Source organism: Phyllostomus hastatus, unplaced genomic scaffold, assembly GCF_019186645.2.
Source record: "Phyllostomus hastatus isolate PE091 unplaced genomic scaffold, TTU_PhHast_1.1 phas_contig_137, whole genome shotgun sequence".
In the NCBI taxonomy this organism is placed as follows: Eukaryota; Metazoa; Chordata; class Mammalia; order Chiroptera; family Phyllostomidae; genus Phyllostomus; species Phyllostomus hastatus.
This window is the reverse complement of record NW_025333583.1, coordinates 8,053,954-8,074,071: the sequence shown is the minus strand read 5'-3', so window position 1 is coordinate 8,074,071 and position 20,118 is coordinate 8,053,954. Positions and strand designations below refer to the sequence as shown.

Below are 20,118 nucleotides of genomic sequence, written 5' to 3'. Positions count from 1 at the left end.
ATACAAAAGTAGAGTTTTCTGGAAATGTTCTCCTGTGCCAGGGGAAGGGTTGAGTGGCACATGGTGGGAGGGCAGGGGGCGGGGGAGAGGAGCTCCGTGGGACGGGGCAGGGGGCGGGGGGCAGGCTGCGGGTTGGCCAGCCAGACAGCGGGCAGCAGGGGCTGGGGAAGCAGCGGGGGCTGCGTGTGGTGGCCCCTCCACCCTGTTCTGTCTCCACTGGGGCAGAGCCGGGGGTGTCCCCACAAACACGCCAGGAACATCCAGACCGGTGAGAGATGGGGGCCAGGGAGGTCAGGCAGGAGAAGGCTGTGGGCACAGTGGCTGCCCACGACTTCCCTCCTCCTGGCTGGCTGCCAGCTCCCCCATGGCACTCCCCGGGCTGCAGCATGTGGGAGGCCGGGTGGGCCTGCCCCCTCCCACTTCCCTTGCCTTCCTTACGTTCTCCTCTGGCAAGGGATGTGCCCTGGAGGGGCCAAGGTGCGGGGGGGGGGTGAAGCATGGGTGCACAGAGAGATGCTCACACAGGCAAAGGGACAGAGCCTGGCTGCCCACCGGGTGGCCCGGGGCTCACTGGGGCAGGGCCTTGAGGATGGCGTTCACCTCTTCCGCCACAGCTGTCAGGGCAAATTCAAACTGGTCCTGGGAGGGCAGTGGGAGGAGGGTCAGGGGAGGCCTGGTCTCTGCTCCAGCCCTACAGGGGCCTTTAGGAAGGGGAGCTGGGAGGTCACTCGGGAGGGGGCAGTCCTCCGAGGAGGTAACAGAGGCAGGCAGGGGAGGGCAGGGGGAGGGGAAGGCAGGAAAGGCAGGCTGCGGCTGGTCTGCCTGGGGAAGGGAGGCAGTCACCTTCGAGCGCACGAGGCCCGGCCGCTGGTCCCGGACGTGCTCCAGCGTGGCAGCGATGTCGATCTCCTTCACTCCTGAGTGCGGGGGGCACGGGGCTGCTCAGGGGGTGTCCAGAGAAGGACAGGACCCAGAGAGCTGGGCCATCCTGGGGCGGGAGGCTTGGAGGGCCGGGCGAAGCCTGGGCCGGGGCTGTGGGCACCGCGGGGAAGGCCCTCACCTTTTGCCATGCGGTTCAGTACCATGTCGACGAGGATGTAGGTGCCAGTCCGCCCTGCACCATCACTGAAACAGCAGATGGTGACGCTCAGCTCAGCTCAGCTCAGCTCAGCTCAGCAGCCAGCGGAAAGGGGGAGGGGTGCAGCAGCCATGAAGGCCCGGGGCGGAGAGGACACTGGTGGGGCCACGGGCTGGCTCGGGGAGGGTGCGGGTGAGCTGAGGATGAGGGACCGGTTATAGCACCCGGCCCCGGAATGGGCCTTGAGTTGGAGCCTGTGACCCACAGGGTGTCACTTGGGCCCTGGCTCAGCCCCAGGGCGGAGACAGCAGGAGGAAATGGGAATAGGTTTCTGGCCTCTGGCCAGGTTTTTGTAGAACAGTTTTTTCTGTGAAGGGCCAGGTGGCAACTATTCCCAACCTTGCGGGCCACGGATATTTCCTTTTCTCCCTTTAACCATTAAAATCGTGTGAACACCATTCCTAGCTCATGGGCCATTAACAAAAGCGAGATAGGCTGCCTCTGCCCTCGGGCTATTGACTGCTGCCAGGCATCAAGGGGACAGGCAGGCCATGTGCTCCAGAGACGTGCCCCAGGGTGTAGGGCCAGAGGGACCAATTTGAGGAAGGCCCCACCTCAGGGCCCGCCCCCACCCCCTGCCCCACACACCTGCAGTGCACGATGATGGGGCAGGAGCGCCCCCGGTAGCACTTGTTCACCTTCCTGCAACGAGAAGTGGGCGCGGGGTCAGGGGGCACCAGCAGAGGGAAAGGAGAGCCGGGATGCACCCCTGTGGCCCCTCTTTCTCTTCTCCCACGCGCCCGGGCAGAGGAGGGAGAGGGCAGGGAGAGGAGCTGGCTGCAGGCAAAGGACCGGAGGCGGCATGGGTAGCTGTGGGCTTTCCTGGTCACCTACAAGCTCGGTGCCCAAACTGCGCCCTGAACAACTGATCTAACCTCTTTGAGCCTCGGTTTTCTTACCCGTAAAGTAGGGGCGATAATGACAGTAACCCTCTCCTTAGGGTTCTCACCATGATTACATGAGATGATCCATGGAAAGAACTCAGTGCAAGGTCTGGCACACAGTAGGTACTTAGCAAGTGGTCGCTACTACTAGTGACAGTACAGAACAATACGACTAGCCACTTCTGCCGGAAGCACAGGGAAGACGGGCTTTCCGGCGAGTTCAAGGGTGTTAGTCTTGCCACGTCACTGCTCTGCCCCTCTGCCCTCCTCCACAGCTGGCCAGGCTGACCCCTCCCGACTCAGGCTCCCTTTGGTTTGGCCAGCGGGGGACAGTCCCTCCGCTCGGGACACTGTGCTGCTGCCTGTCCCCCGGATCAACCTCACCTCAGTGCAGGTTGGGTGCTGCTTTGCAGTTGGGTCATAGGCAGACTTGGGGTCCACTTGGACCCCAGACTCTTCTCTACTGCCCTGACCACAGCTTACGCAGGACCAGAGGATTTCTCCCTGCCTTGGTGGCCCTGTCTGACCTGCCCTTGCCCCTTATAACCTTCTTGCTTCGAGAGTAACCTGCAGAATCCCGACACCCCCAAATGGGCCAGGACTAGGGAGGACCTTCCTGGGGGTAATGGATTGTTTTAGTGGGAGTTTGGGACTCAGCCGCCCTCCACTCTGATTCCTCCAGACTCGAAGGGGCCAGGTGCTTGGGCTGGTTCAACAGGAATCCCCACGGTTTCCTAGCACATTGGCGCGCACGTCAGAGGGCTGCAGTCTCAGTGCTCTGGAGAACAGAAGTCTCAGTAGTGGTTCCCAGTTGTTTAATAATAATGATAATAAACGGCATTTAGAATTAATTGCGCCTTGCTGTGTGCCAGACACTTAAACTGGATTTCACAGACTTCATCCTATTGATTCCTGCCACAGCCCACTAGTACCGGTCGTGACCCTCGTTTCACAGGTAAGGAAACAGAGGGAGGTCAACGGACTTGCTTGGGGGGGTCACTTTCTGAGACCTCAACAAATCGTTTTCCCTTCCCTCTGGCTGACCTTCAATAAATACTATGTTTATTAAATAGCAATTCATTTGTTCTGGGTGTCTACTGCCCAAAGCAAAGGAACAGAACCTTCTAGCTTACCTGTGCACCCTTAAAATGGGTCTGTGTTCTCTACGGGAGTTTTTTAAAATACGGGGAACAGGAAAGAGCTCTGATGCCCCTGGCACGGCTCGGAGAAGCCTGTGCCCCAGGCCCTGTGGGCCTCGGTGAGAAACCATTGTCCCGAGGCTCAGAGACTATCCCCAGGGCCCCACCCCAGCTCTGCTCCTCTGCTCTCTGCCCAGCCTCTAGAGACCGCAGGCCAGCCTGGCAAGGGGCAGAGAAGCAGGAGGAGGCCGGGGGGCAGGGGCGGGCCCTGCCAGCGGCAACAGGCTTCTCAGCAACCTGTCTGGGGAGGGAAAGCAGTGGGTGCTGGAGGCCCGGCCTGGCTGTGGCTTCTGTGTTAGAGCAGGTAAGCCCCTCAGCCAGCTTCCAGCCCCGCCCTTCCACAGGGTCCCCAAGAATCCAGAGGTCCTCAGGCACCCCCTTGGGTAGTATCTGTCTCTTCTCTGTGTCCCCCCAAAGCCCAGCCCTCCCAGCAGCCTTTGGGGTGGTCCCTGGGTCCATGTGTCCTGCCTGTCCTGCTCATGCCGCAGCCACACCTGCCAATGGTCACTTTTGTGACTATGCAGCTGGAGCGAGAACACTAGCTGCAGATCACAAAAATGACACTGGCAGCTGTGAGACAGAGAGAGAGAGAGAGAGAGAAAGACGCAGAAGAGGGAGGGGAGAGGGAAGGACAGAGAGGGGGAGACAGACCGAAGGAGGGGGGGCAGAGACATAGAGGGAGACAGAAGGGGGAGGACAGAGACAAAGAGAGGCAGAAACAAATAGGCAGAGATGGGAGGGATGCGGAGAAAAAGAGGGGTGGGGAGAGACAGAACTGGAGAGAGGTGCGGATGGAGAGAAGTGGGGTAGAGGGTAGGAGTGAGGCCGTGATGCAGAGAGATGAAGAAATAAGGAGGAGAGGGCGGGTGGAGGGGAGACAGAAGAGGAAAGGGAAGGGAGAGAAAAAGAAGGGAAGACAGAGAGGAAGAGAAATGAAAGCGGGGGCAACGAGATGGGGGGAGATCACGAGCGGGAGATGGGCAGGAGGGAGGGAGGGGCAGGGAGGGGACAGCGGGCACAGAGGACAGTGGGAGAGGCTGGAAGGGAAGAAGGTCGGGAGGGAACCAAAGGAGAGCCCGAGTCCGCGGGCAGGGGCCGAGGAGAGGGGGAAGAGGGAGGGAGGGGAGGAGCCAGAAACAAGGTGAGCCTCTCCTGGGGGGCGTGGGTGAAAGAGGAGCCAGACAGAGAGGCAAGGAGAAAAAGAGGGCCCGAGAGGGAGACAGCAAAGATCCCAGAGAGCTGGACCACAGGGGTGGAGGGACGGGCACTTCTGTGCTTGGAGGCTGTCAGGAAGGGCGGGGGGCGGGTCAAAGGCCAGGCTCTGGGTCCGGAAGGGTCAGCCTCCCAAGGCCAGGAGGAGCTGGTGGGCTGGGAGAGGGTGAGGAGCCCAGCTCCCGGCCCCCTGCTCCTGTGCTGCTCGCTCCCCGGCTTCTCCAGGACTGCCTGAGGACGCCCCACCACCGCCCGCCCGGCCCGGGCGGGCCCGCGACCCGCAGGGTCCCAGGGCGCTCACCTGCGGAAGTCCAGCAGGGGCCGGGTGGAGGCCGGAGTGCCCTCTGCCGGCCAGCTGAGGAAGTGGAACTGCGTGAGCGTGCGCGTCTCTTGGGTCTGCACGTTCTTCAGGTAGAAGCTCCGCACCAAGAAGTCCTCGCACCAGATGTGCTCAGACACCAGGTTCACCTGCCCGGGAGTGGGGGTCGGGCCGAGAGCGTCAGGGCCTCTCCTCGTCGGCGTGCTCGCTCGTCGGCCTCTCCAAATCCTCCCGGCCTCTTACGCCACCACCAATCCTAAATCCCCTATGAAGCTTACCCAACCGCCTGCTCCAACTGTCCCCAAGAATCCTAGCTGTCTGTGTCGCTTATTCACCGCTTAGGACAACCGGTGGCTTTGCCACCCGGACATAACTATTGTGAGCTTCTCCAGGCCAGTTCCTCCTCCCTCTTCTTCGCATCACTTAGCCCAGTGTCTGTGCCTCACACACATAAACTGAAGCTCCGTCCTATTTTCATTTGGGCTCTTCTTTTAACCACAAGCAAGACCAACAGACAACCTTTTTAAAAGGGTGTTGAGCGTTCACCTCGTGGTGAAGAATCTACTGTGCAGTGCCCATGCGGTGACGAGAAGCTTCCGTTGCCCCTCGGGTCTTACCGGAGGGCCACCTCCCATGCTCGGGCACTGCCCCTCCTGTCCCCGCCTTGCCTCAGCCAAGTTCCCTCCTGTCCTCTCTTCTGATAAGGAAGTTTGTTCCTATTTTTTCATAAGCAACGTGTGACTAACGGTATTTCTTCTTTGCTTTGGCCTCCGGGAAACTCAGAACTAAACTGGGCTTACTTAAAGTAGGGGTTAATCAGGGTCTCAGGGCACCCTTATCTTCCCTGTCTCTCGGCTCTTAGCTTCTGGCCTCCATTTCAGCAGTTTTGTAGTTTTATGTCTGTGCCATTCATGATAGGTCCTTACAAAAATGCTTTTGGGCCCTAGACTGGACAGACACGCCCACACACAGATATATGAATGTGAATGCAGGTGTGCACGCACATGTATGTTTACATACATATATTCACATATGTATCAATGATTATCATCCACTTTCCCCACTCCCATTGTCTCCTGGCCGGGGGTCCTGCTGACCTCATATATGTGGTACAGGGAGGAGCCCTCATCTGGCCAGTAGCGATCACATTGCTTGACACCATCCTCCACCAGTGGGGTCAGCATAACAATGACCGTGCAGCCACTCTCCCACACCATCTAGGGACAGAGACTCAGGTAAGCTCCGTTCTTAACCCCTGGTCTCCGGACAAGCCCCTCCTCCAAGAGCCCACCTGCCAGAAGTCTGCGATGGTGTGGGACAGCGGGCCCTGTGTGGCTATGTAGGCCGGCATCCGAGGGTCGTGCTCAATCTGGGCGCGAGGAAGACACGGCATGAGCCAGGATGGGGAAGTGCCTCTGTGGAGAGGCTCGGTCAAAGGGAGAGAAGGCCAGGGTCCGGGGGAGCCTGCGAAACCCCCACTCCCATGCTGGGATATCAAGGCCCACAATTCTAGGACCTCAGGTGGGGTGGGTAGTGATCACAGAGGAACGGGGTTTAGGGGAGAGGAATAAACATGGGGCAGAGGGCAGGGGAGGAGCCAGGGCCACTCACAATGGGGCTGGCGTTGATGTAATCATTCCGAGAAGGGCTGCTCTCCACCTTCAGCTTGATACGGGCGTGGTCATCTGTGCAGACCCCACACCCCATCCCCGGTGCCCCTCCAGTTACTGGGGTCCTGCCACGTCCACCACCCAGTCCAAGCCAGGAGCCCGGCCCCCTCCCCCAGGCCCTCCGGAGCTCCCGCTGGGAGAGGGCTGGCCCAGGTCGGCCAGCAGAACGCACTCACAGGGCACGAAGTCCGGGTGGCGGTTCTTTTTGAGGTTGCCCTCCCCCTGGGCAGTGGCGCAGGTGTTGGGCTCTGCCTGGTAGGCACACAGGGCCTGCCACTCCTTGGCCAGGCGATCCCGGTTCCGCAGGTGGTCCTCCATGTACGCCTGCAGGGACACCGCCGCCTGGCTCTGGCCCACCCTCTCAGCCCTGCCTCGCTCGTCATCTTGTCCCCTCTCCCCTCCGGGCCCAGGCCGGGTCCTGACCAGAATCATGTGTCCCGTGGAGATGTCCATGTTGGCCTGGGCAGGCTCCTCGCACCAGGACGGCGTGCTGCTGTGGGAGCTGGGGCTGGCCTGGGCCGCATCGCTGAACTGGGAGGACACGCTGCTCACCCGGGAAGGTTCCGGCGGACCCTCCGCCCGGTTGAACAGGGACTTTGTGGCCATGTGCTGGCGGCACAGATCCTGCAGAGAGGATGGAGAGTGGTCCGAGGGTCTCCTGAAGCCTCCCAACAGGATCTCGGGTTCAATTCTGGGTCCCTAAGCTGATCCTTGATTGATTTTGAATGACACCCATCTCCTCTGGGGTAGAGTTTTCTGCCAGGCCTCTTGTCCTTTTGGGGGCTGCTCTGTGTGGGTGGTGCCTATGACAACCCCAGATATTACAGAGTGGTGTCCCAGGGCCCCAAAATTGTAGCACTGGGAAGAACTTAGGGACCATGTGCTCCCAATTCTCACCCATTCAAAACACCCCACAGCACCCCCAGTGGGACTCCTCCAGCACCCCCAAAACATTCCAAGGGATGGGTGCTCACCCCCCACCCAATTCCCCATCCTCATCCCGTGTGAGACCCAGGACCCCAAGCCCCTCCCATCTCCTCTCCTCAACAAGCTCCTGGGGCCGCACACCTGGTACTCAAATGTGGAGTCACCATGCGCCCCCTCGGGTCCCAGGGCTGCCAGGCGCTCCTTGTCTCGTTTCCTCGCATGCTGCCGCACACACAGAGCCACTGCCAGAGCCACCAGCAGCCCGGCCACGCCCGCCAGGGCCACCAGAGTGAGCAGCACCGAGCGCAAGGGAGAGGCGCCGTGGGCTGGCCGGGGAAGGACGGCAGCTGCCTCCTCTCTCTGTGGGAACAAGGGGTGGGGGGTGGTCAGTGGGGGGAGATTTAGGAGCTCCTTCTTACCCCTGACCCACACCACGCTCCCAGCTGGGATAAATCTTGGGGCAAAGCTGGGAGGGCAGGGGCATGGTGGCACGGGCCAAAGGCCTCAGAGGGTCCCAAAGTCCTCCTTCTGGATCCACATCAAACCAACTCGGCCACAGTGTACTGCCGGAGGCCTAGCGGGTGACCCCACCAGGAGCACTTGCATTTAAAAATGGACATAGAGAGGAGAGAGAACCCAAGGCATTGAAGGATAGACTGTGAGGAATCCGTGTTGGATGCAGAATAGAAATATATTTTGAGTTTAATGTCCTCTCTGTGCATGGTTGTCCCTTGGAATTTAGAGGTTGCTCGGAGGGCCGTGGGTATCTCAGCTAGTTCTTGCCCAGCATGCTGCCTTCCTATAGATGGAAGACCGGTCCTGCAGGGAGGGGCCACTGGGGCCATCTGCTGGCCAGGAAAAGAACTGCATGGGGGGAGGGCTGCTTTGGAGAAGCGCTGCTTTGGAAAAGCAGGCGAGCCAGCCAAATGTAGGAGGTTTCAGTTCTGGATCTCCTGTCAAGTTTGCCTCTCTCTCTCGTGGGCAATATCAGACCGCTGGGGCTTTGATGGATTCCCCAGTTAGCTCATACCTGGCCCACTCCTGTCTGCAAAATCTGGAGCCGTGTCTGTGCCTCCAGTTCAGACTTCACCAGCCCTGCAGAGAGGACGGAGGCCAGGCTCTCTCCAGCCCCACGTGGCCCCCACCCCATGCCATGCTATGCCAGTTGGCAGGCAGGGCCCACGTGGACTTGGACTATTTCAAGGGGAGCATCAGCCATGGGCCTGGGTATGTCTTCCTAGGGCTGGGGCTGGGGCTGGGGCCAAGGATTTACCAGCTTGCTGGGTCACATCAGCCAAAGACAGGTTCTGTTCATTGTGCCGGATGCGAAAGGTGAGAGCTGGGCCCACCACGCTGCCGAATAGGAGCGATGTTACTGCCTCACCCACCCTAGGCCCAAGACTCTACAAGAGAGGCCAACTCTGACCCTCTCCTGGTTGGAGGATGGGGCTGGAGCCGATCAGAGATGCCCCGTGGGGGTGTTTGAGGCCAGGGAGACACTGGGTGCGGCCAGCAGCAGGGCTGGGTGTGGCTGTGCCTTCACTGCAGCTGGGAGCACCTCTGACCCCACCTTGGACGGTCCCCCTCTTCTCCCGAGCCCCTCCAGCCCCCTCCCCACCCGAGCTGCCTTCTGGAACCCTGCCTCCCTGGCCAGCGGCCGGCCCCACCTGATGTTGATGAAGCTGCCCGAGGATATGTGCACATGCTCGGCCAGGATCTCCAGCAGCTTCACTCCTGCAGCCAGACTCAGAGGCCTGGAGTGGGCAGGAGGCAGAAGGGAGAAGGTGGGGACCCTCTTGGCCACTTTCCTGAAACAGGCCACCCCCCCACCCTTTCTTCTTCCCTGCTGGATCTCTACTCCCTGCTTTCTTTGGGCAGGCCAGCCCAACCCCCGGGGGCTGGAAGGATTCCCCAAGCTGGAGCCCTTACTTCTGGTCAGTGACAATGTAGCCATACTCCTCTGCCGACGGCCGAGCTAGAGGCTGCCCTGCAGCTGTGGGCTGGCTCTGGCCCAGTAGACTTTTCTTCTCCATCAGGGCAGGCATGGCAGGGGAGCCAGCAGCTTTGGGAGGCGCAGAGGATCCAGAGCTCAGCACCTGCTGGGCTTCATCGGAGGTGGGGTGGGCAGTGGAGTATCCAGACAGGGAGGGTGTAGGGGACAGAGGCTCTGCTGTGTCTCTGCCCTGCACCTGCTCCTCCATCGTCTGTTTAGAAGAGATGGTAGAAATAGGTCTCTGGACAGTGGAGGGGGTGGGGAGGGGCTAGGGAGTGCTAGGGGTCTACTCCCTGGACTCTGAGCTCTCTAGAGTGATGACTGTTTCTCTCTCTATCTCCAGGGCCCCGTGCAAGGCTTGGTACAGAGAGGGCACCCAGAAAAGAAAGTCAAATAGGTGAATAAATGAAGGATTAAATGGGTGGAACAGGATCAGTAATAATCCCCAGGATGGGGCTGGAGAGAGGAGGGAATTTCTGGAGCATGGTTAGGGTAGACGGTGAGTAGGCAGGCAAGGGGTTTTAGGCTTTGGTTTAGCCACAAAATCTTAGACATGAAACAGATGGGGTTCCTCAAGTTCCAGGGGCATCAGGACCCCGTCCGCTCACAGCTCCCCTCTCCACCTAAGGATCCTCAGAGCATGGTCTCAAATGACTGTATTGAAAACAGCAAGGAATCAAGAATTCTAGCTTCTAGTCTGAGCTCCGCATCCACTTGAGGTGAGACTTAGGCAATGGCTCGCAGTCTGTGGGCCTTGGTTTTCCCAAAACGAGGGATTGGATGTTACAGATTCTGGGTCCTGATCTTGGGGCTTAGATTTCGGCAAGGGGGTTTGCTGCCATTGGGCACGTATGGGTCAGAGAGGTGCCGGGAACTCACTTTCTTGATGTCAGCTCCAATGTTCACAACCCCTCCTGCAGAGACAGGGAAACCAAGGCTCTGGGCACTGGGCCAAGGCCAAGGTCCACACAACACAGGTGGGAGAAAGGCACAGAGGTCTGACCCTATGACCTCTGCTGTGGCCTCTTTCCTCTCAGTCAGTGACCAAAACCCTGCCATTGGTCTCGTCTTTAGCGTGGCCTCCTGTCCCTGTGCTTCAGCCTGACCTGTTTTATTCCCTCGTCCCTCTGTCACTGGCCACACCTCTCAGAGCTATTTGTGTAGCCCTCCCCCTACCCCAAAACACCGCCTTCTCCTTCTGATCGGCCACGCCCCTTTAGGCCCTCCGCATCATCCACCCCACCCGTCTCAGTGCCTCCTGGTTGCTGCTCACTCACGCTGCTGACGTCTTTCTTATTACTTCCACCCTCCAGTCCTCACCTGGCCTAACTCCTCAGCTCATCACTGCACCCCCTCGCTCCCTGCCCTTTGCTGGCAATGACCCCATGTCTTAAAAGAACTCTCTTCCCTGACCCTGACCTTTCCCCTCCAGGCTGCTGCATTTGGTCTCGACAGGTGGGGCAAGAGGCCATTGCTAGTCTCTCTGCCGGGACACTCACCCGGATTTCGTCCTGCGCCCTTGGGCAGCAGCTGCAGCAGGGTCGAGAGAGTGGAGAGCTGCTCGGGGGCCAGCTGATGCAGCTCCACCCCGTAGCCCGCCAGCACTGCTGCCAGTCTTTGCAGAGTTGCATCTGCTGGGAGCCAGACACAGAGCTAAGGGCTGCTGGCAAGATGAACTTGGGGCATTCAGATGCATGAGTTGGGGGTGGGGGAGACTAGAACACTTAAGAGCTTTTTCTCAGATACCAGGACACTAATGCCCTCCCCTTCCAGCCATTGTCCACACTTTGGGGGAAAAGACCTTCCTGGGGCCAAGACCCAAGTTCATGGACATCTTGACTCTCCAGCGGAAAAAGAGTCATGTCAGCTCCCCCCCAACACCCACACCCTCCATATCCACACTGCCTTCCTAGTGCCTGGCATAGATCTGGCTGTCAGCAAACATTACTTAAGCGTATGCATGACTTCAATGACAAATGAACAAGTGCAGGGACAGTCAGCAAGGAGCTCCCCCAAAGCAGCCCCCACAGGCAGCGAGTAGGTGCTGAGGACCCTGTTACCTGGCTTCTCTGCTGCGGAAGGAGGCTTCTCCCTGAGACCCTCGAGTCCTCCCTCCTCATAGCCCTCTGAGGAGTCCTCCACCTGGCTGCTGTCCCCTTGCTCCGGCGAGCTTGGTGCCCTGGCTCTGCTGGGCACTGGCAGCTCCTCGGCCAGGTAGAGCAGACCTGCCTCCTGGAAAACCTGAGCAGGTGCAGGCCCGGGAGGGCCCCCATAGGAGTAGGCAGAGTGAGCCCCGAACATGCCCTTGGGGGCAGTTCTGCTGAAGAGGGCAGCGGGGTCAGCCTTGGACAAGGAGCCGGCACTGCCCATCCCTGCAGAGCTCTCCGAGCCCCGGGAACTGTCACGGGAACCAAACTGCGGGAAACCAGAGATGCGGGTAAGAGCCGACTCAGGCCTGGGGGATCGGGGTGGGGGTGGGGCAGTGTCTAGGGCTCACCTGGCGGAACAGGTAGGGCTGCAGCAGGGTGGGTTCATAACTCAGGGCGGGGTGAGGGGGCTGCGGGGGCAGCAGCAGATGCTCCAAGAGAGGGGGCAGCAGCTCAGTCTGCATGGGGGACAGGGGGGACCCAGCCCCAGCTCTGTCCCCACCCGCTGGAGGTCGAGGAAGTCGGTGTGGGGCAGCGGGGGCAGAGCCAGTGGGGATGCCCTGCAAAAGCAGCTCCCCAGCGGGACCGGGTCTCCTGGGCACCAAGCCAGATCTGGGGAGGAAAGCACAAGGTGTGTGGGAAGGGAGAAGGCGGGCTGTGCGGGACAAGGGTATCCGGGACCTACAAAGCAGAGCCGGTGGGGCCAGACAGGCTCAGCAGCGTAGAGGAAGCCTGACCTCTTGAAAAGGGAGGCAGCCTCAGCGGAGGAGAGGACATGCAGAAGGGCCAGGAGGCCTAGTTGGGGCAGAAGCTGTGGCCTCCCTGGCGAGCATGCCTAGGTCCCCGGAAGGGATCAGGTGCTAGGGTAACGTGAGGCTAGGAGTGGAGAAGGGGAGAACAGCAGCAGGGGAAGGCAGCTGGCGCCTCTCCCGATGAACTCTGGCTGCAGCTTCCCTCCCTGCCCGTATGCATGCCCCTGCCCCCACCCCACACCCCTGGCTCTCCTCCGTATAGGTCCAAATAGTTACTGCTCTGCACCTCGCCCCACTCTGCCTGCCTCTTCCTGGCATCGCCCTCCGCGCCCCAGGCCCTCACGAACTTCCCTCTGCTTCACCGGGGCTGGACAATGCTTGCAGAGGCCCTCACCACGAAGCGATGGCACTACCTCCCACCATACACAGTTCCGCACGGTAATGAAGCTGAGCCTGAAACCACTTCAGTCCGACAACATTCTAATTTTCCCATGGTGACTACTTTGAGGATTCTTTGAAAATACCAACTATCCCAGTTTTTCACAACATTCAAAAAATGCCCTGGTGGTGCTGGATCCTCAGGGATGAACTCAGCTCCGACTGGGAGCACGCCCATTCCTGAACCTCTGACGCCCATGCCTCAGCCCGCTGACCTCGGTGCCCGGTGCCCAAGTCCTCTCCCTTCCCTCTGTCGCCTGGGAGACTGCAGACTCGCCAGCCTGGGCTAGTGGCTGAGAAAGGATGCCTACCTGTCCCTTGGATGGGGCTCTGGGGGGCGAAGCCTGGGGATGCGTTCCATCTCCTGGGAGATCACGTACTGGGTGAGGTCATCGTGCCAGGACAGCCCTGCCAGGGGACAGGACAGGGTAAGGTTTGCTTGGGATGGCCTGAGGGCCCGGGAACCGGGATCAGTGGAGATCAAAACTGCACCCCCTTCCCTGCAGTGCCTTGGGTTTGGCAGGGCAGAGGGGCAGTGGGAGGGGGTCTGGAGAGCCGGTGGGTGATCTGAGCTGTCCTCGTCCCACCCTCAGGAATGGAGTTTGGAGTCAGACGGCCCAGTAAGATGGTGTTTGAATCCTCTGCCATTTACTAATTGTATGACCTTGGGCAATCTGCTGAACGTGTCTGAGCCTCAGTTCTATCGTCTGTAAAATGGGCATTTATGCCTCCTAAGGTTGTTGTGATAATTAAAATAACACAATGCAAAATGGTTAGAACAGTACCCACCACATAGTGAGCTCTCAGTAGATGCTACTATTATAATTATCATACTTAGTCCTATTCTTCTTCTTTCAGTTGATCCTGATTCTTAGTTTTCTTTATTTTTAAAGTGGAAATAACATACACTTTGTGGGCCTATCATGATAATCAGATGTGATCAAGGAAATGAAAGTGATTAGAAAATGCCAGGACACTATAAACCTGTTTCAAACCTCCTCCTCCTCCACCTCCTCCATCTTCATCATCATCATCATCTTATCTTGAGGCAGATCTGTTTGATCTCTTCCCACAACAAAACTGCTCTCAGGAAGGATCGGTCACTTACTCTACAGGAGCAGTCCCTGACTCCCCACCTGCACTCCTTCTTCCCTGATTCTGGATCAACAGTCTGTGTGGCTCTTCAGCCCTTTCTGGGACCTGCCGGCATCCACGCCTGCTTTTACGCCTATGAACATTAGCTGCACTGTCTGTGTTCTTATTTAAGGCCAACTCCTCCACTTGAGCACTAAATATCATCCCGTTACCTATTCAAGAGCATCTTCCTCACAGTTCTCTCTCATATCCCACATCACCCTCTCCTGTTCTCAACGGAATTACTCCCATTAGCACGCAAACACGATACAATTTCTTCCATCTTAAAAACAGTGCTTGAGCTCACATCCTCCTCCGTCACCCCATTTCTTTGCCTTTCTTTATAGCAAAATTCCTCGAAAGCTGTTATCTATACTGGCTGCATCTAATTCCTTTCCTCCCACTCCCTCTTAATTCACTCTATTAGAGATTTTATTCCCAACTATTCTTTTAAAAAATATTTTATTAATGTTTTGTTAGCAGAGGGGAAGGGAGGGAGAGAGAGAGAGGGAGAGAAATATCAGTGTGTGGTTGCCTCTCACACGCCCCCTACTGGGGACCTGGCCTGCCACCCAGGCATGTGTCCTGACTGGGAATTGAACCAGCGACCCTTTGGTTTGCAGGCTGGCCCTCAATCCACTGAGCCAGACCAGCCAGGGTTTTATTTCCAACTATTCTAACAAAACTGCTTTCATCAAGATCACCAGCAACTTCTGCATATCTGAATCCAGTGGTCAATTCTCAGATGACATCTTACGTAACCAACCCTCGTCATGTGACCCTGCTGATCACTGCTTCCTCCCTGATACACTTTCACTTGGCTTCTCTGATAGCAAACACTGTTGTTTCTCCTGCCTCACTTACCTCGCTACCTACCTACCTTCCCAGTCTCCCTTCTTGGCTCCTCTCCTTCTCCTGGTCCTTTTAGGGCCCTTCTTGATTAACACTCAATCCTTTGATTATCTCATCCACCTCAGGGGTTTAATTACCATCTATAATATATGTCAAAGAACTCCAAATTCATATCTCCATTCCAGATCTCTCTCTTTCTTTTAAAACCCAATCTTAACCCAAATGCTTCCCACTCTACTTGAATGGACATTTTAAACTCAATATACTCAAAACTAAACACTCTTTCCCTCCAGTTGATTTTTCCACATAATTAATGTTCTTCATCAACCCAGTAGTTTGGTCAGTAAAACCTGGGAGTCTTCTTTCACTCCTCCCTTTCTTTCACAGCCGTATCCAATATTTCATGAAATCATGCTCACTGTCTTAAAAAAAATATATGTAGGATTCTGTCATTCCTTGCTGTCTCCCTGCAGCCATCCTGCTCCACATCACATTTCTCTCTTTTTTTAAGATTTTATTTATTTATTTTTAGAGAGGGAAGGGAGGGAGAAAGAGAGAGAGAGAGAAACATCAATGTGCAGTTGCGGAGGGCCACGGCCTGCAACCCAGGCATGTACCCTGCCTGACTGGGAATCGAACCTGCAACACTTTGGTTCGCAGCCCGCGCTCAATCCACTGAGCTACGCCAGCCAGGGCTGCACTTCTCTTTTACATGACTCGTTGTGGTAGCTTTTAGTGTTTTCTCTGTTTCTACCCTGGGCTCCCTAAATTCTATTCTCAACGCAGCAGCAAGAGTGTGTTGCTTTTTTAAAAAGTAGGAGTGAGATTATGCGCCCCTATGCTCAAAACCTTGTGATGGTTTCCTCTTTTCCTCAGAGTCAAGCCAACGTCCATACATTCCTATAAGGCTCTACAGTGATCTGCATCCCTTCCCCATTATCTACATGATTGAGTTTTTTTCCTCTTACTTTTTAAAAGTTTTCATTGCTGTTCAAGTACAATTTTCTATCTTTTACTCCCACCCCAGCCCACCCACCCAGCCCTTCCCACCGCCCTCCCATTTCCACCTGCCCCTAGTTTTTGTCCATGTCATGTGACTGCATCTGCTACTCTGCCTCTCTGTCCCTCCTGTGCAGACGTACCCTAGAGGTGTTCTCTACAGTGTTCCTCAGTTCATGCTCCTGCCTTAGGGCTTTGGCTCTAGCTCTACGGTCGGCTTGAAATACCCTTGCTCCAGACAACCTTCTGGAAAACACTTCCACCTCCTTGACGTCTCTGTTTAAATTTCGTAGTCTCAATAAAGTCTATCTTGATCACTCAGTTTACTACTGCAGCTTCCTACCTCACTGTTTTCCGATCCCTTTATCCTGCTGTAGTATTCATTTCTTTCATGGCACGTATTACCTTCTGATACACTATCTGTATTGCCTCCCCTCAGCCTTGAAGGTAAACTCCAGGAGACAGATCTGTGTCTGTTTTATTCCCTCCTACCTCCCAGGTACCTAAAACTATGCTTGCCACATAATAAGTACCCAGTAAGTACTTGCTAGGTGAGTGAACTGCATGATTGGACTGTTCTGGTTGAGGACTCCAGACTTCATGGCTCTGGAGCATTCCGTTTCGGGGAGTGGGATGGTCCTAAAGAGATGAGTGGGTCTCTCCCAGTGGCTTCTTCTGGAAGCCTCCTCTGGGCCTAAGTGTCAATAGCCCATCTCTAGGGTCCCACCACACTTCTGCCTTGCCTCCTTCTGCAGCAAGGTCTGGGAAGGTGAGGCTCTGGGAATAAGTGTGCTAGAAATGTTCCATGAAAGAAATCCTCGAGTCAGGTAGCCCCTCATTCCCTCATCCCTGTCAGATTAAGTTCCAGTCTCTCTCCTCCACTGCGCCCAGACCTCACCTTGGGACATGAGCTCTCGGAGCACACCTTGTAAGCGCTGAAGAACGGGGGAGGTGACTTGCAAAAGGGGCCGAGCCTGCCCCACTCCCGCCTGGCACTGCCCAAATAAGCCATCTAGGAGCACAAAAGTTGTGTAAATAAAAGACATGAACACAAGGCCTTCCAAAGTCCAGACGGCAAACGGGCAGGACTCTCTTCGCCTCTTTTCTTGGCTTCAGAGGGTTCTCTTCCTCCAGGCCAGTCGCCCTGCTGCCCAAGCCCAGCACCCCTTCTTCCTTCCAGGCCTCTCCCCCAAGTCCTCATTGTGCCCCCCCCCATCTTGTACATCCTATGCCCGAGCATCACTCACCCTGAATACAGACCTCAAGGTGGGAGCAGAGTCTGCGGTCAAACAGGCAGCCTGTGGAAGGACAGGGGAGCAGGGATTCAGACAGCCGCACACTCAGAATGGGCAGAGGAGTGCACAGGCTGGGAAAGGGGGGAGCAGATGAGTCCACTGTTTCGTCCTAGGAAGGGTTTAAGCTGAGAGGAGAGGAGGGAAGGGGCCTGGAATTCCTAAGGAAACACAGGATCTGGCTTTGGATTTTGAGGATCTGTGAGTCTTGGATTCTTCTTCTAAAAGGTTCAGCTTGACCAACTAAGTGATGGGGAAAAGGACCTTTCCAGACACATCGGGGAGGGATCATACTCTTCTATTCTCATAGAATTACTATGGGGGAGCCTGTGACCACATTCTGAGGAAAAGGGGACTTTCCTTCCCGAATCTCCAAGAGCATCCTAACTATGGTGGCCTGGGACTCAGAAGAGGCAAAAACCCTAGCACATCTCCTCTCTGCGTGGGAAAGGGAAAAGGGTGGGGTGACTCTAAGGCTCCCCACACCGTCCCTCCTGTGCGTGGCCGGGCCGCTGGCGCTGTCCGCGGTGCTGAAGCCCTGAGCCGGCGCTGCCCAGGGCTTGCCTGGAAGCAGTTACGGAGGAAGGAGGGGTGACAGGGCGAGGAGAGTCTCCACGGGACGTGAGCGCTCCACCGCTCCAGCCTTCACCTACCGTCCTATTAGCACAGCGCCACAGGAAGTACCCTTCATTAGCCTCCAAGCCCGTGGTGCAGGAGGGCGCCAGGCGGCTAGGCTGCGCCCCTTCCCCCCACCCCACCCCCCGCGCGCCCCCCACCCCCACCCTCCCCCAGCCCATGAGTCAGCGCTGACTGTCTCTGTCCGCCAAGATGTGAGTCAGCACCCGACCTGGCAGTGGGGGGGGGGGCGGGAGAGGACCCTGCCCTCTTCACCCTCCTTCGTCCCCTACCCCAACTCTCCCCCTCTTGCTGGAGATCAGATCACAGCAACGGCCCCTCTAAGGGTAAAGGGAAACCCTGACTCTTCTCTCCGCCTGATTTTCTACCGGGAGCTGGGACTCCGATGGACTCCTACCGCCCGAGCTCAGGGTCCCCCGCCCTCCTCCTATCCCCCTCTCCCCGCCTTCAGCACCGGTGGTCACTTCTTTGGCGCCTCGGCAGGACTTGCTTCTCCCGGGGACTTGGAGCCTCTCTCTACGTCCCTCTGTCCATACGCACCCCCATTCCTCCTCCCAACCCCGCGATCTTCCCGGGCCCACTTCTCCGAGGTCCCGCCCCCGCATTCCCTGCCCCACCTCCAGGCCTACGCCCCTTTCCTCAAAGAAGCCCTCTCACCTTCCCATCTCGCCGTGCCTGCCCCGACCCCACTCCACACCTTCCGCCCGAGCGTCCCGCCTTCAGCCACTTCCCTGCCCCCGCCCCCCGCGGAGTTTTGCTCCCGACACCATCCGCCTCCACCCCAGCTGCCCCTCTCCTCCTGACCGTGGGCACTAATGGCGCTGCAGCCTCCCGGGCGGCAGCTCAGCAGCAGGAGGCAGAGGAGCACCCGGAGACCCCCGGAGCCCCGGGCACCCCCAGGCCGCCGCGGGCGCCGCATCCTTCCGGGGTCCGCGCGCTCGCTCCCCAGCCGGCGCCGCAGAGACGCTGGCAGGAGCCTACCCGAGGGTCCAAGGCGGGGCCTGCCACTCCCCACCCACCCGAGAGGCGGGGTCTACGCGCCCCTCTCGCGGCTAATGGGCCAACCCCGAGCGGGTGGTGACGACATCTCCACCTTCGGCTCTTACGCTTATTTGCGTCATACGTGGCGTCAGAGCACTGTCATAGCGTGGGAGCTACCGCCCCCTAGCCCTCCTGCACCACCTAGTGTGTGTTCCTCCCTAGAATTCCCACTGGGCCCTACCCATTTTGACAGACGCTTTTCCCCGAGGGCCACCACCTCTATTACCCAGTGACAGGGTTGATGAAAAGGTTATAGTTGGGTGGGGACCAGGAGAGATACGTGAGTAGAGTAGTAAAAACCCTGATGAGAAGCAGAAAAGTGAACAGAACAGGTTACTCATGCATCTCCACTACGAGCAGGAATGGTTGTGCGTGTTGCCTGGTTCCAGTTCTAGCAGCGCCCACTACTGAGGATACGACTTGGGGAAGGTTGCTTACCCTCCCTGCGCCCACATTTCCTGATGTGCAAAGTGGAGGGGACAACAGCACCTAAACCACAAGGCGGTGGTGAGGATTACAGGAATTCAACACAGGGGGGCCTCTTAGAGCAGTGATTGCACTGTCGTTTACGAGACAATCGATGAATACTTGATTTTGCTGTTAGCCTCGCCTCTCCTTCTTTTGCCCGCTTTCACCTCGAGTCTATCAAAAAATCTTGTGACCTACCTGCAAAATGCTGTCCCTCCCCTGGGTCCACGTCTCTTCACACTCATCATCCTATCTAAACCGCTGTGCTCTTTCCACATGACTACTGTCGTGGTTTAGTACCATAAACCAGCTAGTGTTTGGCTTCCACTTTCGTCACCCGTCGAGCCGGGGAGTGAGCTTTCTAAACTTCACGTTTCATCACGTTACTCTCTCTTTTCAGTAGAAGTTTTCCAAAATACAAAAAAATGAGAGTAGTGCACAGTAAATACTCATGCACGCATCATCTAGACTTAAGTTATTCATATTTTGCCATACTTGCTTCCTTTTAGTACTTAAAAGTAAATAATAGACATATTTCCCTATAAATATTTCAGTATACATCTCCAAGATATAAAGATGCTTTCTCACATTATCAAAATGCTATATGGCATCCAATAAACTTAATATGACCAAATATTATTTGATGCTCAGTTCATATTCAAATTTCTCAAATTGTTTTTTAAAGATTTTATTTATTTATTTTTAGAGAGGGAAGGAAGAGAGAGAGAGAGAAATATCAATGTGTAGTTGCTGGGGGCCATGGCCTGCAACCCAGGCATGTGCCCTGACTGGGAATCGAACCTGCGACACTTTGGTTTGCAGCCTGTGCTCAATCCACTGAGCTATGCCAGCCAGGGCTTCAAATTATTTTTTAAAATGCATTTTCTGGTTGATTTGTTCAAAATAGGAGTCATAGACCATCATTTCATTTAGTTGTGTTTCTTAATTCTGTTTAAATTAGCATATTTAGGGTTCCAACCCTTCCTATCCCACCCCCAATTTTTGATATTTTCTGGT

The 20,118-nt window shown here is 56.7% G+C and overlaps 1 protein-coding gene across 5 annotated transcripts; it reads right to left on the bottom strand.

Annotated features, from left to right (window-relative positions):
- Positions 1-11: 11 nt before the first annotated feature.
- Positions 12-18,538, bottom strand: PTPRN (protein tyrosine phosphatase receptor type N). Of its 5 annotated transcripts, none has more exons than XM_045851281.1 (23): positions 18,397-18,538; positions 16,912-16,962; positions 16,563-16,676; positions 12,991-13,087; positions 11,840-12,101; positions 11,403-11,757; positions 10,842-10,976; positions 10,222-10,256; positions 9,279-9,553; positions 9,017-9,103; positions 8,623-8,702; positions 8,380-8,444; positions 7,491-7,709; positions 6,846-7,046; positions 6,599-6,746; positions 6,364-6,437; positions 6,044-6,121; positions 5,850-5,969; positions 4,735-4,901; positions 1,727-1,780; positions 1,061-1,125; positions 844-917; positions 12-639 (listed from the first exon to the last, which is right to left on the bottom strand). In XM_045851281.1, the coding sequence occupies exons 1-23, from the start codon at positions 18,509-18,511 to the stop codon at positions 568-570; spliced, it is 2,943 nt and encodes a 980-aa protein (XP_045707237.1). In that variant the 5' UTR covers positions 18,512-18,538; the 3' UTR covers positions 12-567. The 5 variants fall into 5 exon arrangements, with proteins under 5 accessions (XP_045707237.1, XP_045707248.1, XP_045707267.1 ...); XM_045851292.1 differs by having other exon boundaries at positions 10,842-10,973; XM_045851311.1 differs by having other exon boundaries at positions 13-639; positions 16,925-16,962; positions 18,397-18,481.
- Between the last annotated feature and the right edge of the window lie 1,580 nt (positions 18,539-20,118).

Bases quoted from the DNA above. Each gene is read 5' to 3' on its own strand.
- PTPRN (XM_045851281.1), bottom strand. From the start codon at position 18,511: ATGCGGCGCCCGCGGCGGCCTGGGGGTGCCCGGGGCTCCGGGGGTCTC. The intron at 6,122-6,363 runs GTGAGTGGCCCT...CCTCGCGCCCAG, and splicing joins ACATCAACGCCAGCCCCATT to ATTGAGCACGACCCTCGGAT. The intron at 5,970-6,043 runs GTGGGCTCTTGG...CTCTGTCCCTAG, and splicing joins CCATCGCAGACTTCTGGCAG to ATGGTGTGGGAGAGTGGCTG.